Source organism: Larimichthys crocea, chromosome X (assembly GCF_000972845.2).
Source record: "Larimichthys crocea isolate SSNF chromosome X, L_crocea_2.0, whole genome shotgun sequence".
Classification (NCBI taxonomy): domain Eukaryota; kingdom Metazoa; phylum Chordata; class Actinopteri; family Sciaenidae; genus Larimichthys; species Larimichthys crocea.
In genome coordinates this window covers 2,433,899-2,446,076 of record NC_040020.1, presented here as the reverse complement: position 1 = coordinate 2,446,076, position 12,178 = coordinate 2,433,899, and the positions used below count along the sequence as shown (strand labels likewise).

The window sequence follows — 12,178 nt, the reverse complement described above, 5'->3', positions numbered from 1 at the left end:
TAAAGCCATCACAGCAGCCACCTCGTGCAAGCCGGTCCCTCTATATTGTCCCTCTCACAGCGTGGTGACTGATTTACCCGCTTGGAAAATGAAGAGGACCCCATCTTGCTTTTGTCCCCTGAGCTTTTGCACACATTATGCACTCTACACATGGGCATAAATGGCCTCATCAATTATTTAACAAGGAATGGGTATGTATATCACTAACTGCAGGAGGGTGTCAAATGTTAACAGAATCTCTCCGAAGATGTGTAGGGAAGTGCGCAATGGTCATGTGTGTAGTTGGCTACATGTGCGCACACATGCACACGCCCCTTCCCTAATGTTCAACAGTTAAAGTGCATCACTCATCCGTTGGATGTGAGTCGCAGAGGCTGAAGGCGGAAAATTGAATGGTTACGCAGAGCCACAGGGATTTACTACTGAGCGGAGAGTCCACCGGCCACTGCTCTGGAGAAGAAAGGCCGCATGGCATTTAATACTATTGATCAGCAATAAAATGAGAGGGCAAGGCACAACAACTCCTTAGGCCTGAAGGAAAGGTTAGCCTCACCACTGCGGCAGCTTAATCACTTATGTATTCCTGTTAACTGTTTCCTATCTGAGCCTGAATGTTGTAGGACAATGGAAATGCTCTAATTATATTACTTTAAGAAAACATTTTAGTTAAATAAGATATGCAAAGGTTGTGAGAACTTGTTACTGCGGATAAGGTTTGTTCAGTATCATTCCAGCACATTCCAGCCTCCAGTGAGGCTTCATTATGTGAGCTACAGTGTAAAATCCTTGATTCAGTACTGGTGGGCTATATTAATGAATCCGAGCAGAGACGTGACTGCTGGTGACGAAGGTGTGAGAAATAAATGGAGTTGGACATGGTTGGGTGGAGGATGGGGAAAAGCACTAGAAACACGGTGGCACAAAGTAGATAAATCCAGCTAAGCTGGTTTCTCCACCATGTGTTTGGGGGAATCTTTCAGTAGCAGGGCGTGTTAATTCAGGACAGGACAAATGTCTGACGACATCTTTCCTCCTAGCCGAATCAACACCAGAAAAAGTGTGTGAAAGCGTGCTTTTGTTCTGCTCGAGACTTGTGAAGCAGTTCTTGTGGATTTGTTCCTTACTGTTAGTGAGCACATTGATGTCTCTCTGCGGTCGTTCCGCGTCTTCCTTCCTCACACGATCAATCTTTGGAAGCATCGTGAAATGTTCTTAAGGGAAAGAGTGCTGACCCGGGAATTGCCGTTTATTCACATTTACACTGATCAGCTGTCTGCACGTTTCATGCAACATTTACCATGTCAATATGTGGCAAAACACGTTTCTTGATATGACATGACAAGTGTTGAATTTGTTCAGCTGCCAGTGGTTATAGATTTTTTTGTTGTTGTAATAATTAAAAGCTTTTTTTTGTCGACTGCCAGCTTAATCTCTGTGCATCTATGCCCCAAGACATAACTGAGACAGACTGAGACAGTTTACATCTTATAGAATAAGTCATGTAGACAGATCCTAAATCAACTGCTTGCATATAAGAATACATATGCCCGTTCCACCACTGTCTCAGTGGAAAAATGGCACAATTTATCCAACTGCATCGGCGAGGCTGTCCAAAAGTGCCAGCCATCCTCATTCTTATGCAAGGGTGCACAATTTATGACACAAGTAATGTTGAAAATGAATTAGTCACACATACCGTATCTAATTTACCATCACTAGAAATGATTTTGATTATAAACAGCCATTAAAGGTCCCATATTTTAATACTGGAGTATTTATGTGTGTATATCAAACACACTGTGATGGTGGTGGCAAAAAAAAAGAGTTTTTCTGGTGGCCCCTTTCTGTCCCTGCTGTGTACGGTTAAATTGTTTGGCTAGGCAGAATTAACTGCCCACCATTCATCAGCAAACAAAGATAAGGAAGTCTGCTCCTTTTTTTTAAGGCAAAATGTGGATCCTAATATACATCCAGAGTTACATTACTCTGCTCACCCAGCTCTGGGCTTATCAGCACACCTCCGTCCACTGTCCTGACAGCAGCCACGGTGCCGCACCACTTTCTGCTCGCCCACCCACTCACACCACCAGTTTACTGTTAGCCGTTAGCCTGGACACTTCAACCAAAACTGTCAAGACTGCCCAAATCGCAAAAGTACTTGATCTCCAGCACAACTGCTAACAAAACTTTACAGTTACTAGCACAAGCTTACCCTCCCACAGGCAGCTCAGCTGCCAGCCACTGCTAGTGATGCAATATATGCACAACATCCAGACTAGGGATGGGAATTGAGAACTGGTTCCAGTTAAGAACTGGCCGGATCCCTCAGAAGCTTATCCGTTCTTTCCATTGATGCTGGCGTGTTGCATATTGAAAGTTGTGCAACTGTGCGAAGAAAGATGACAAAATTATTTCAAGTGAGGGTGGAAACACCAGCAATATGTTGAAACCTCTGTCTACACAACGTGGGCTTGAATCCAAAGAATGCCATGTATTTGACACTCAACATGTCCAGTACAGACGGTAAATATCCTATGCTGAAGAACACCAATGCCACTCAGGCAGGCTTAGCAGATTCTTTCTTTGCCTAAGAAAAGCTAAATGAAAATGAATGCTGTGTACATATTCTCTCATTTTATCCATTTTAGATGATGACAGGCTATTGCGACAGCAAGCTCTCGGGTACTTATCTGTCTGTACACAGTGTTCAGACTCAGAGATAATAAAACACTTGCATTGTTCAAAACCTGTGTAAGGCCTACTTTTTTTCCACACGAATCAATAACTGCAATGACTGACTAAAATATTACAAGCTGACTATTGCTTACCCGGTTTTAATATGGAAACTGCATCAAACTCTGTCTTGCTTGTAAAGGTAGAGGGCTATCCTCTTGTGGGAGAGCTTGGAGCATTATGTTTAAAGCTTTTATTTTACTCCCGAGTTATTAAAACACATAATCAGGATGCATTTCCACCATATGGGACCTTTTAAAGTTTATAATTGTTTGACTTTTGGTCTCTCACCTTATACAACATTTACATTTTTACCAGCTGAGGCTGCTGAAAACCTTCTGTACACTTGGCTTGCAATACGCGTGCAAATGGTTCCATAATTACTCATTCATATGTGCAAAATGAAAAAGGCATAAGCATGTTTTTTTATGCATACTTTTTGTGTTTACATCCGACCGCTGCTATGAAAGCAGCATTTACTGATAATACTGTGTGGAGGACCCCTGTGGTTAAGCACATAACAGCATAATGAGCCAGACTGTTCAGTATGTCTCTTTTCACCCTCAAGTAGTGTTCACACAGACATTTTAATTCTCCCCTCATCAGGCAGCACACAACCAGACAAGAGTCTGTTCTTAGTGAAGAATGAAATATTGTATACCGCTACAACAACTGCGCTCAGAATTTTCCCATGCTTCTCTTAAAAAAAAACGTTTCATATCATTCTAAATCTGCTGATCAGACCTCTTGAATCTTCATGCTATCACAAAGATCGTGCACACTGTCTGGCTGATGTTTTTATATGCTTAGTGAAAGCCAATTGTATAATTGGCTTAAGTAAGAGTGTCAGTCAGTTAACACATCCATGCTCCTGTGTGACATTTAAAGCTTCTATACTTTGCTTTTATCATATCATCATATATCATGAAACGCAAAGATTTTAATGTTTGACCGAAAACATTTAACACAGCTCTATATACTGTGTGACAGATATATATTTTTATATATCAGATATATCTGCATTAGACAGTCTTGACAGGACATAATGCAGAAGAAGATGCTTGGGGTAATTTAGATATAACTATGTCCTGTTTATGTTTGCATTAATGTATAGTTAGTTATGGTTCCTAATGAAGTTTACTGTTTCATGTAAGTTTAATTTTTCAGTAATTTGATTTGACGTGACTTGATACCCATGTTTAAGGGGTTACGGCAAAATGTGTGTTTATTTGTAAGTACAGGAATATTGGCTGATGCATAGATATCAGAAATTCAGGCTGTATTACTATGCGTATGCAGTATATACAGTATACAAGCATATGTCTATATGTATTCACACAGTGTGGTTAAAAACAGCTCTAATGTTTTCACATATACCGGAAAATAATCAGAAAATTTCAGGATCCAGAAACTTGAAGTATCAGAAGTGGAATTTTTATTCTCAGCAAAGAGCGTCTTTCATTATCCCGATCATGGCTAGGTCAGGGTTTATAAGGGATCTGTGCATGGGAGTCTAAAACATTTTGTATCAGTTGCATCCAAAGCACGAGCCGGCAAAAAGAGACCACACCCTTGAAAGATCAATACATCAAGCCTAGTTCGCTGAGAGATAGAAAAGCAACTTCATCACAGATGAAGAATTTGATAAATAGAGAGTCCAATCAGCAAAAGTACTGTCAAGAGAAGGCTGTTCTGTAAAGGTCTCAGGGGATGAGGAGCAGTTTCTAAACCACTACAGGCCAAGGAGGACTTGGGGTGGGCTAAGAAATATCAGCAATTCACAACGGATGACTGGAAAGTTCTTTTTACTGATACAGCCTGAGATATATGTCACTAACAGAAGTAGGGATGGGTATTGTTAAGATTTTAACCATACTACTACTCTTACTCTATTTAATGATCTTGTTCTTTAACAGTACTCTTATTGGTATATGAATTAATATTCATGAGTACTGCAATATATATATATATATATATATATATATATGAGAAAGAAAATGACATAACTCGTGGCGGTATGGAAATAACCACAGTGTGGTCTAGCATAAAACCCAGGCAGTGCTGCTAATACACACGATAAATGGGCTCGCCCAGGGCCAATTACGAGCTGGCAGAAAAGGGCACGGCTGCCTTGCCTAGACGCTGAATTTATTTTGTTTTGTATTAGGCCAAATTTGGATGCACCAGGCAAACATTACCGTGGCCCATGTCATTTCTTTTTGCAAACTACTTTTGTTTCTACCGTCTTTCCCCCTCGAGGGATCCATTTGATTAGTCTGTGTGCTCAGTTCTTATTTCGTACTTCAAAAAAGGTATTGAAGGATCCTGACTTTCACGTTAAAGTCATGGCAAAGCTTTATGACACCATTTACCGTTTGACTTCACAGGGCTACTGTAGCCCTTTTAGCGATGTGAGAGGACTGGTTGAATCCTGTACTTTACCCTCCTTTAATGGCCATGGAGACGCTCATAGAGGAGGAGTGAGTAAAGAAGTATGTTTGAGGTACCTTATAAAATTTAGGTTATAAGATGGTGTATGATAAATATGTCAACAATCTTTATTACATACTAAAATGCGTTTAAACACCATCCGTGCACATGTAACCTGTATTTTAAGGTGTCATGATTGTGTTAGTAGTTTGTGTAAATGTGAGTGTGTGTCTGTGTGTTGGGAGTAATGCTATTATCTTTCAAACATCCTCATTACTTGCAGTGTTGTAGGCTTACATCATGTTGCAGCATTCTTTTCCTGTTTTCTTGATAGGCTGCGTATGGACTTGATGCCTGTCAGTGCTGAGCATGTTCCAAAAGTTAAACAGCCAGGCTATTTGTCATATGGTGTGTCTCTGTGAAAGCGACAGTGATTAAACTTGGATGCCTCAGCAACCACAGTGAAAAGTTGTGGTGTCTAAGGACCTCAAAATGTTAACGTCATTCAGCCTGAAAACAAAAGCGCCGTCTTTCCTCCTCGCCATGTTTGTCCCTCCCAGGGATGTTTGTTCAATCTGATTTCCACGCTTCATCTAATCAGCGTAAATGCTGCTGCCCCGTTTATGTAGGTCCTTCAGATTAGTTCTCCGTCTAAGCTTCAAGATGCCAGTAATTTAACGATCACAAACACTGCGGCACTGTCAGGTCACAGCATCTTAGCTGTAAAAAAAAAGCCCACAACGAGTTCATGTGCATTGCTGTTATTATTCAATACGATAAGTTGACCAGACTCAAAAATCATAACAGCTACGTTCCAAATGTAGACAAACTGCAATGATATATACTGCAGTATAAAGGGCACTAGCATACTGCTAATTGTCATAAAGCCTTATAGGCATTCATTATGTTACAATATGAAAAGTGCAAGTGTAAATCATAAAATTAAATGACCCCTGCTTTGCTTCAGGGTCCCCCTGGTATTGTTCATACTGACATTTTCATGGCTTTCTGGGAAACTTAAATAGAACGGAGCCATTGTTGGGTTGTTAGTATCACCTGCTTTTCCGACTATGACAAGCCAAAATGTCTGCTGTGACAAGCCAAAGGTCTACAGTACACCTGGTTGTATCATTTTGCAGCTGTTTTTAAAGTTGGAGCCTATTTTCATGAAGTGTTCTAATGTTATGTTGTCCGTCCACTCATTGTGATGATACTGAGACAGCAAGAGATCTTCATAAAAATAGCACAGTTGAATCTGTATGAAGGTAGGTAAACTGGATGGGCTTCAGTACATGGTGTGAGGTTACCGCAGGCATAATTAAATATACATCAAGCTTTTTAAGTCACTTTTGCAGAACTAAACATCAACAGGCTTTGACTTGACAGAGTCAATCCCCGTGGAAAGCACACATGCGGTAGTCTCATCTCTGTGTAGTTCATTGCCCAGGCCTGTGTTAATTAATAAATAAGCATAAGTGCAGATGAATCATGCAAACCCATAACTCAGTACTGTATGTTCTTGTCTTCTGTTTCCGTGGAAGATGTATAAATGATACAATGAAGAAATAGAAGTTAACGATCTTATTAAGTCTGAGTTTAAGCCAAGATAAAAGAGAAAACACTTGACCACTGATCTCTCAACAGATATCTAAAGAAGGTGGTGGCTGCAACAGACACCATCCAGAATTTGCAGTCATCTTGGCCTACAGTCCCTCTTACCTCTGTGGCATTGTTTAATTACTGTATCTGTGCCACGTCCTGGAGCTGTAGTGAACTGAATTAACACCTGGGCGTTCTAAAAAGATGTATAGTTTAGTCATTTTATGCAAAAAAACCTCTACTAATGCACAAATAATCCAAAAACAGTCACATCAGGTTACATGTGGGCCAATCAGGTCATCTAGTGAGCTGGTATAATGGACACAGAACCATTCACATCAAGAAAATGAGAACAGTAATGTGGTTGGATGACTTATCTTTATTTACATTGCTGCCACTAATTCACACTGTCTGTTGCCAGCTGTTGGCAGTGGATCTACTGTGTAATGGTATGGGCAGCCAACTTATGGATGTCATTTAGACCCAGTCATTGCCGTGTTTGATTGAAGAAGGACTGAAGAACATAACAGAATTTTAAAGGACAACGTGCCGCAAACAGCTACCCCCACATGATGTTATTGTCACCATGCACATTCACAGTGCTCAACAAATTAAATTGTGTTTTCATTAACATTGCAATGAAGTCAGGAGCCATCCGCAGCCTCCCCAGTCACCACTTCTAAACAATGAACCTTAATAAGACTTTATGAAACACGGCGTAATCAGTGATGAAAACACATCAAACGCCCAACCACACACTGATTAAAACTATGTTGTTGTTATGCGGCACATTTAAGCTATTCTGCAGACTAATAAACCGAATAAACTACTCCTCAAGTCCCTTCTCTTTGACTGGCTATTCAGTGGTTTTGAAAAGGACCCTGAACGTTATAGCAATTCTGAGTTAATCGGGTGACAACACACAAGGTGAGCTTGGGCTCATGTAAAAAAATGTTCTATATTAAGCCAAATACCAGACCAAACCATAAAATCTAATTTCATTATTAGGTTTTCCATGTGACTCTTCCACACTTCTGAGATGAGTGAAACATGAGAGAGCAATGAACAAGAGTGGAGTTGCGAGTTTTCCTTAACCTGTTCCTGCCAGTGTTTCACAATAAAAGTCGTGTATAAAATGAAGACTGGTAAGTCGTGTAAGAGTTGGATATTCTGAGTTATGATGTTCAGTTGAAGAAGGCCTCAATGGCCTTCTTCAACTGAACATCCAACATGGAGCTTATCCATTGTTTGGTATATATAGGCACTGTTGTGTGTTATTTCACCATGACAATGTGGGATAGAGGTTTTTTTTCAGTCGTGACAGTTAACTATTACCATAGCATGAGGCTGTATAAAAGCTAGTATACTCTCTTAGATAAGTGGCTTAATTGTTGACCAGCTTATATTTGTACTGATTTACTCTCAAAACACAAAAGCCAATCAGAAATTATTATATCCTTTCCTTGATAATCAGGTGCATCACAAATCCAAGACTCTACAAATCTAGAAAAAGATTGTTTTGGGCTTTGGCATAATGATGGCAGTGGAACAGGCTTTTGTAAAAAAGACCTGCGAGGACGGAAATCAGATTCCTGCGTCATTAGCTGCTCTTGAATCAGCCTGGACGCATTATTCTACTGTTGATTTATTCATAGCACAACAATCACGAGAATTCCTAAGGCGGCGCATGAGGTAAAACATTTGTGTGATTGCGTTTGATTGATTGCGCTTTTTTTTTGTTTGGGGTGTTGTTGGACCTACGCCTTTTTTACGTGGGCAGCCAGCATACGGGTGTGTTCTGTTTGTGCGGTGGAGGGAGCTTGTGTGCGCTTTCATGTGTAAATATAATGATGAGTTATTGATTCGACGAACGTAGATTGAAAGAAACACACCATTGGACTTCATAATGAGCACTCGTTCAGCTGTGTAAGGTGATGTGTGAGCTGATGGTAAACAGATGTATCAAAGTTAGTTGACAAGGCTGATTTAAATACAGGTTCTCAAACTAATGCCACATTATATATTACTTTTTGGACAAAACTATTTTAAAAAGCATAATAAGTGGAAAGGTTAACTTGGTCTTACATCAGCACTACTATTCGTGGATCCATCATGAGCAAGGACATACATCATTAAAGTTTTTATTCCAGTCTAGAAGCCCCTAAGTAATGCTGCCCAGACAGGACATAACTTTGCTCTTAGCACCTTTTAAATACGAAAGCATCTGAAATAGCCCACAAACAAATCATATTGCCACATTGTGCCAGTTCAGCTGCACCCAGACTCGTACTCCTCCAGCAAACTCTGACTTGAATGTGTAATGAGCAAATCTGTCCATGAAACCCAGACGGACGTGTGTCACGACGTCCAGAAAAACTGTGACTGACAAGTAGACAGAAATAATTTCGCTCTTTAATAAATTATTGACAGACAGACAAGTAATTATTGCTCCTCTGTTGCCTGTCCTGCAGGCTGACTGAGTTTAATGTATTGCTTGTTTCACGGCTTTCCGTTAATTACTTTGAAAGTAAGGTTTTCTCTTTCAGAGGAGGTGATCATTTTGTCTTGATGATAATGACACTTTCATTATAGCTCAATATAATTAGTATGGATCGTTTCAACCCATTTTATTTTCTCACATTTATTTGGGTGAAAAGAAGTCAAAACTAAACACGCGCTCAGTGTGTGTGTGTGTGTCCTGATTCTCTCCGAGTGCTTAACAGATATTTCTCAGCCCGAGGGTTGCGTCTTCTTAATTGGACCTACGTGATTGCTGATTAACTAAAAGCTTTTAGCTGGAGATGCCTGTTGCCTCTTGCTTTTGCGACATCTTTCAGGCAGAGTGCTCATCTGAAATGGGTCTTTTTTTTTGTGTGTTGTGGTCCTTAGACTGAATTACTGCATCAATAACGTGAACCAACAATTTGTCTTGGCACTAAACACGTCTCTGTGTGGAATCTTCATGATTGACTGACTGCTGTCAGTTGCATAGTCCACTGTAGTAGAAGTTTTCTTAATAGAAAGATGTTTAATATATTTCTCCTACAAAAAAATGACACTTGAAAAGGGCTGAGTTTACAATTAGATTTATAAAATTCAGTAACACGTCATCCTATTGATTGTGTGCAGTGTAGCTGATCCCAAAGAGCTGAGATCAAGGAAATTGTTGCCTCAGGCACATTTCAGATATACTTCTTTCTTGGGACAAGAAGGACAGCTTGATGGACCGGCCGTACTTTACAGCACTCCTACTTAAGCTAAGGGATAAATGTTTTTCGGTGGACTAAGATGAGGCAGTGTTCCTGACTGATGCTGTGTACGATGTGATAGCATTTAAAATGAATCGCCCCATTATTGTCGTGGAAGCCAATATTATGGTTAAAGACGTGGCTATTCGTCACAGCGGTTTGAAGCATTTTCCCTAAAAGTTGTTTCACTGTTTGTTCCAAAAGCACGACACTTTATATTCCCTTCATAACAAGGAAATGTTCCAAAAATCAGGGAAAGAATGAATTAGTCGTAGAAACTGAGATTGGCATCTCAGCGTTGGGAAAAGGCTGGACACAGTTCTGCATCTGTTTCAGTTTTCTTTTTTTTCTTTTTTTTTTTAAGTATATTTTTTGGCCTTTTTTTTTTTTATGCCTTTAATGATAGGACAGCTGAAGATAGACAGGAAGCAGGGGGCAGAGAGAGGGGGAATGACACGCAGCAAATGGAACCGGGGGCCAGCTGCAGCGAGGACTATAGCCTCTTACACACGAGGCGGCCGCCTAACCCACTACGCCACCGACCGCCCCCTGTTTCAGTTTTCTAAAGATAAATATAATTAAATTTTATTAATGTTTTTTACTACACAGCTGTTGATATTAGCAGCAAACAGTGCAACAGGTAATGAACCATCTTTTAGACAACACCTTTCAACACCTAGAGCTTATAAATCTTGAATGTTGCAATTAAATATATATCTGATTTCATGTCATGCTCCAGTTGAAGTGTCCTTTTGTTTTTGTTGCTCTCAGTATCAGTGGCTCATCTCCACGATGGCAAAGTGCCATACTGACCGAAGCCAAGACAGCACTGTCACTGTTGGCAAAAGCTGCGAATTGTCACCCTTGTTTTTTTTTACGTTCAGTGTACATTACTCAACTGACCGCAATCTCGTCCTTTTCCAGGTGACTACCCTGGTGAACACCAGCAACAAAGGGCCATCGAGTAAGAAGAAGGGGCGCTCCAAGAAGGCCCATGTTCTGGCGGTGTCCGTCGAGCAGGCCACCCAGAACTTTCTGGAAAAGGGCGAGCAGATCGCCAAAGACAGCCAGGACCTAAAGGAGGAGCTCATTGCTGCGGTGGAGGATGTTCGTAAGCAAGGTGAGCTCGTCTACTGTTTTTATGCAAACACGATGCTCAGGCTTTTAAAAAAATATTGTTTTGATATTGGTCGGTGCGCTGCGGTTCGCCACCAGACATAGTCTAGTATAGTAATTCCTCCTTGCCCTCAGCAATATTATTATTGCTTTTCTCCTTTATAGAATAATATGTGACTCAATCTATAGCATAGCATGGTGTATGACTGCGGATTGTTTCTATCCTCTCCGGAGCATCATCCATCACCAGTAAAGCGGTGCCCACATGCTGTCAGTCCGCCCGGAGGTCTCACTGCAAACATGTCCAAAAGACTGACATTTTTCAAGATAACTTTTGAAAGGACCCACTTTTAGAGATTCGATTATTGTTTTTGAAAAACTCACCTCCAACCCATAGGTCGGCACAGAAAATGTATGTACTGTAACTAATGTAACTACTGAGTTAGAGGAGTCGCGGTTCATTTTGAGGCTGTAGAATAACAGCGTTGCATCACAATAACAATTAGGCTATTCATATTTTTCCTAGTTTCCTTTAAAGTATGTATACGGGATGAACAAAATAACATCTAAACAGAAGATAGTGCCATGCTTTTCTAGCACTGATTAGCACTGCTGCCACTATTTCTGTGAAAGGACTGCAGTGCAAAGGTTTTTTTTTCGAAGGCTACACGGGGAGAGTAATTGATTAAAAAAATTGTAATGTTTGGAGAAAGTGCTCTGAATGTCAGAACAAGTCAGATCTCTACACCACTTTAGACAGATGTAGATTTAAGGGTGGCAAGACAAGTCCATTATAATAGATTAGTACCCATTAGTTTGGGGCATTACTCGGAGCACCCAGCCTCGTGAATGTAATGAGCCTAACTCTGGAGCTGTTTACCCTAAAGTCATGCATGGCTAAAAATTCGACTGTCTGTGAGGGTGGGGAGCCTTGCTGCATTTCAAAGACATTATACATGCTCATTCTCATTAGTAACAATTTGGGAATCTCAGATGTTAACAAAGAAACTTTCACCTTCAACAAATCGTGCGCAATCTTTCTGGATGTTTAG

The 12,178-nt window shown here is 40.4% G+C and overlaps 1 protein-coding gene across 2 annotated transcripts in view; it reads left to right on the top strand.

The window, feature by feature from the left end:
- The window catches only part of ctnna2 (catenin (cadherin-associated protein), alpha 2), a 290,592-nt gene that overhangs the window by 40,483 nt on the left and 237,931 nt on the right, over positions 1-12,178 (top strand). For both annotated transcript variants that reach the window (XM_027283799.1, XM_027283800.1), the window contains one exon: positions 10,935-11,130. In XM_027283799.1, coding sequence (XP_027139600.1) covers positions 10,935-11,130 — 196 coding nt within the window. The remainder of the gene's footprint in view (positions 1-10,934; positions 11,131-12,178) is intronic.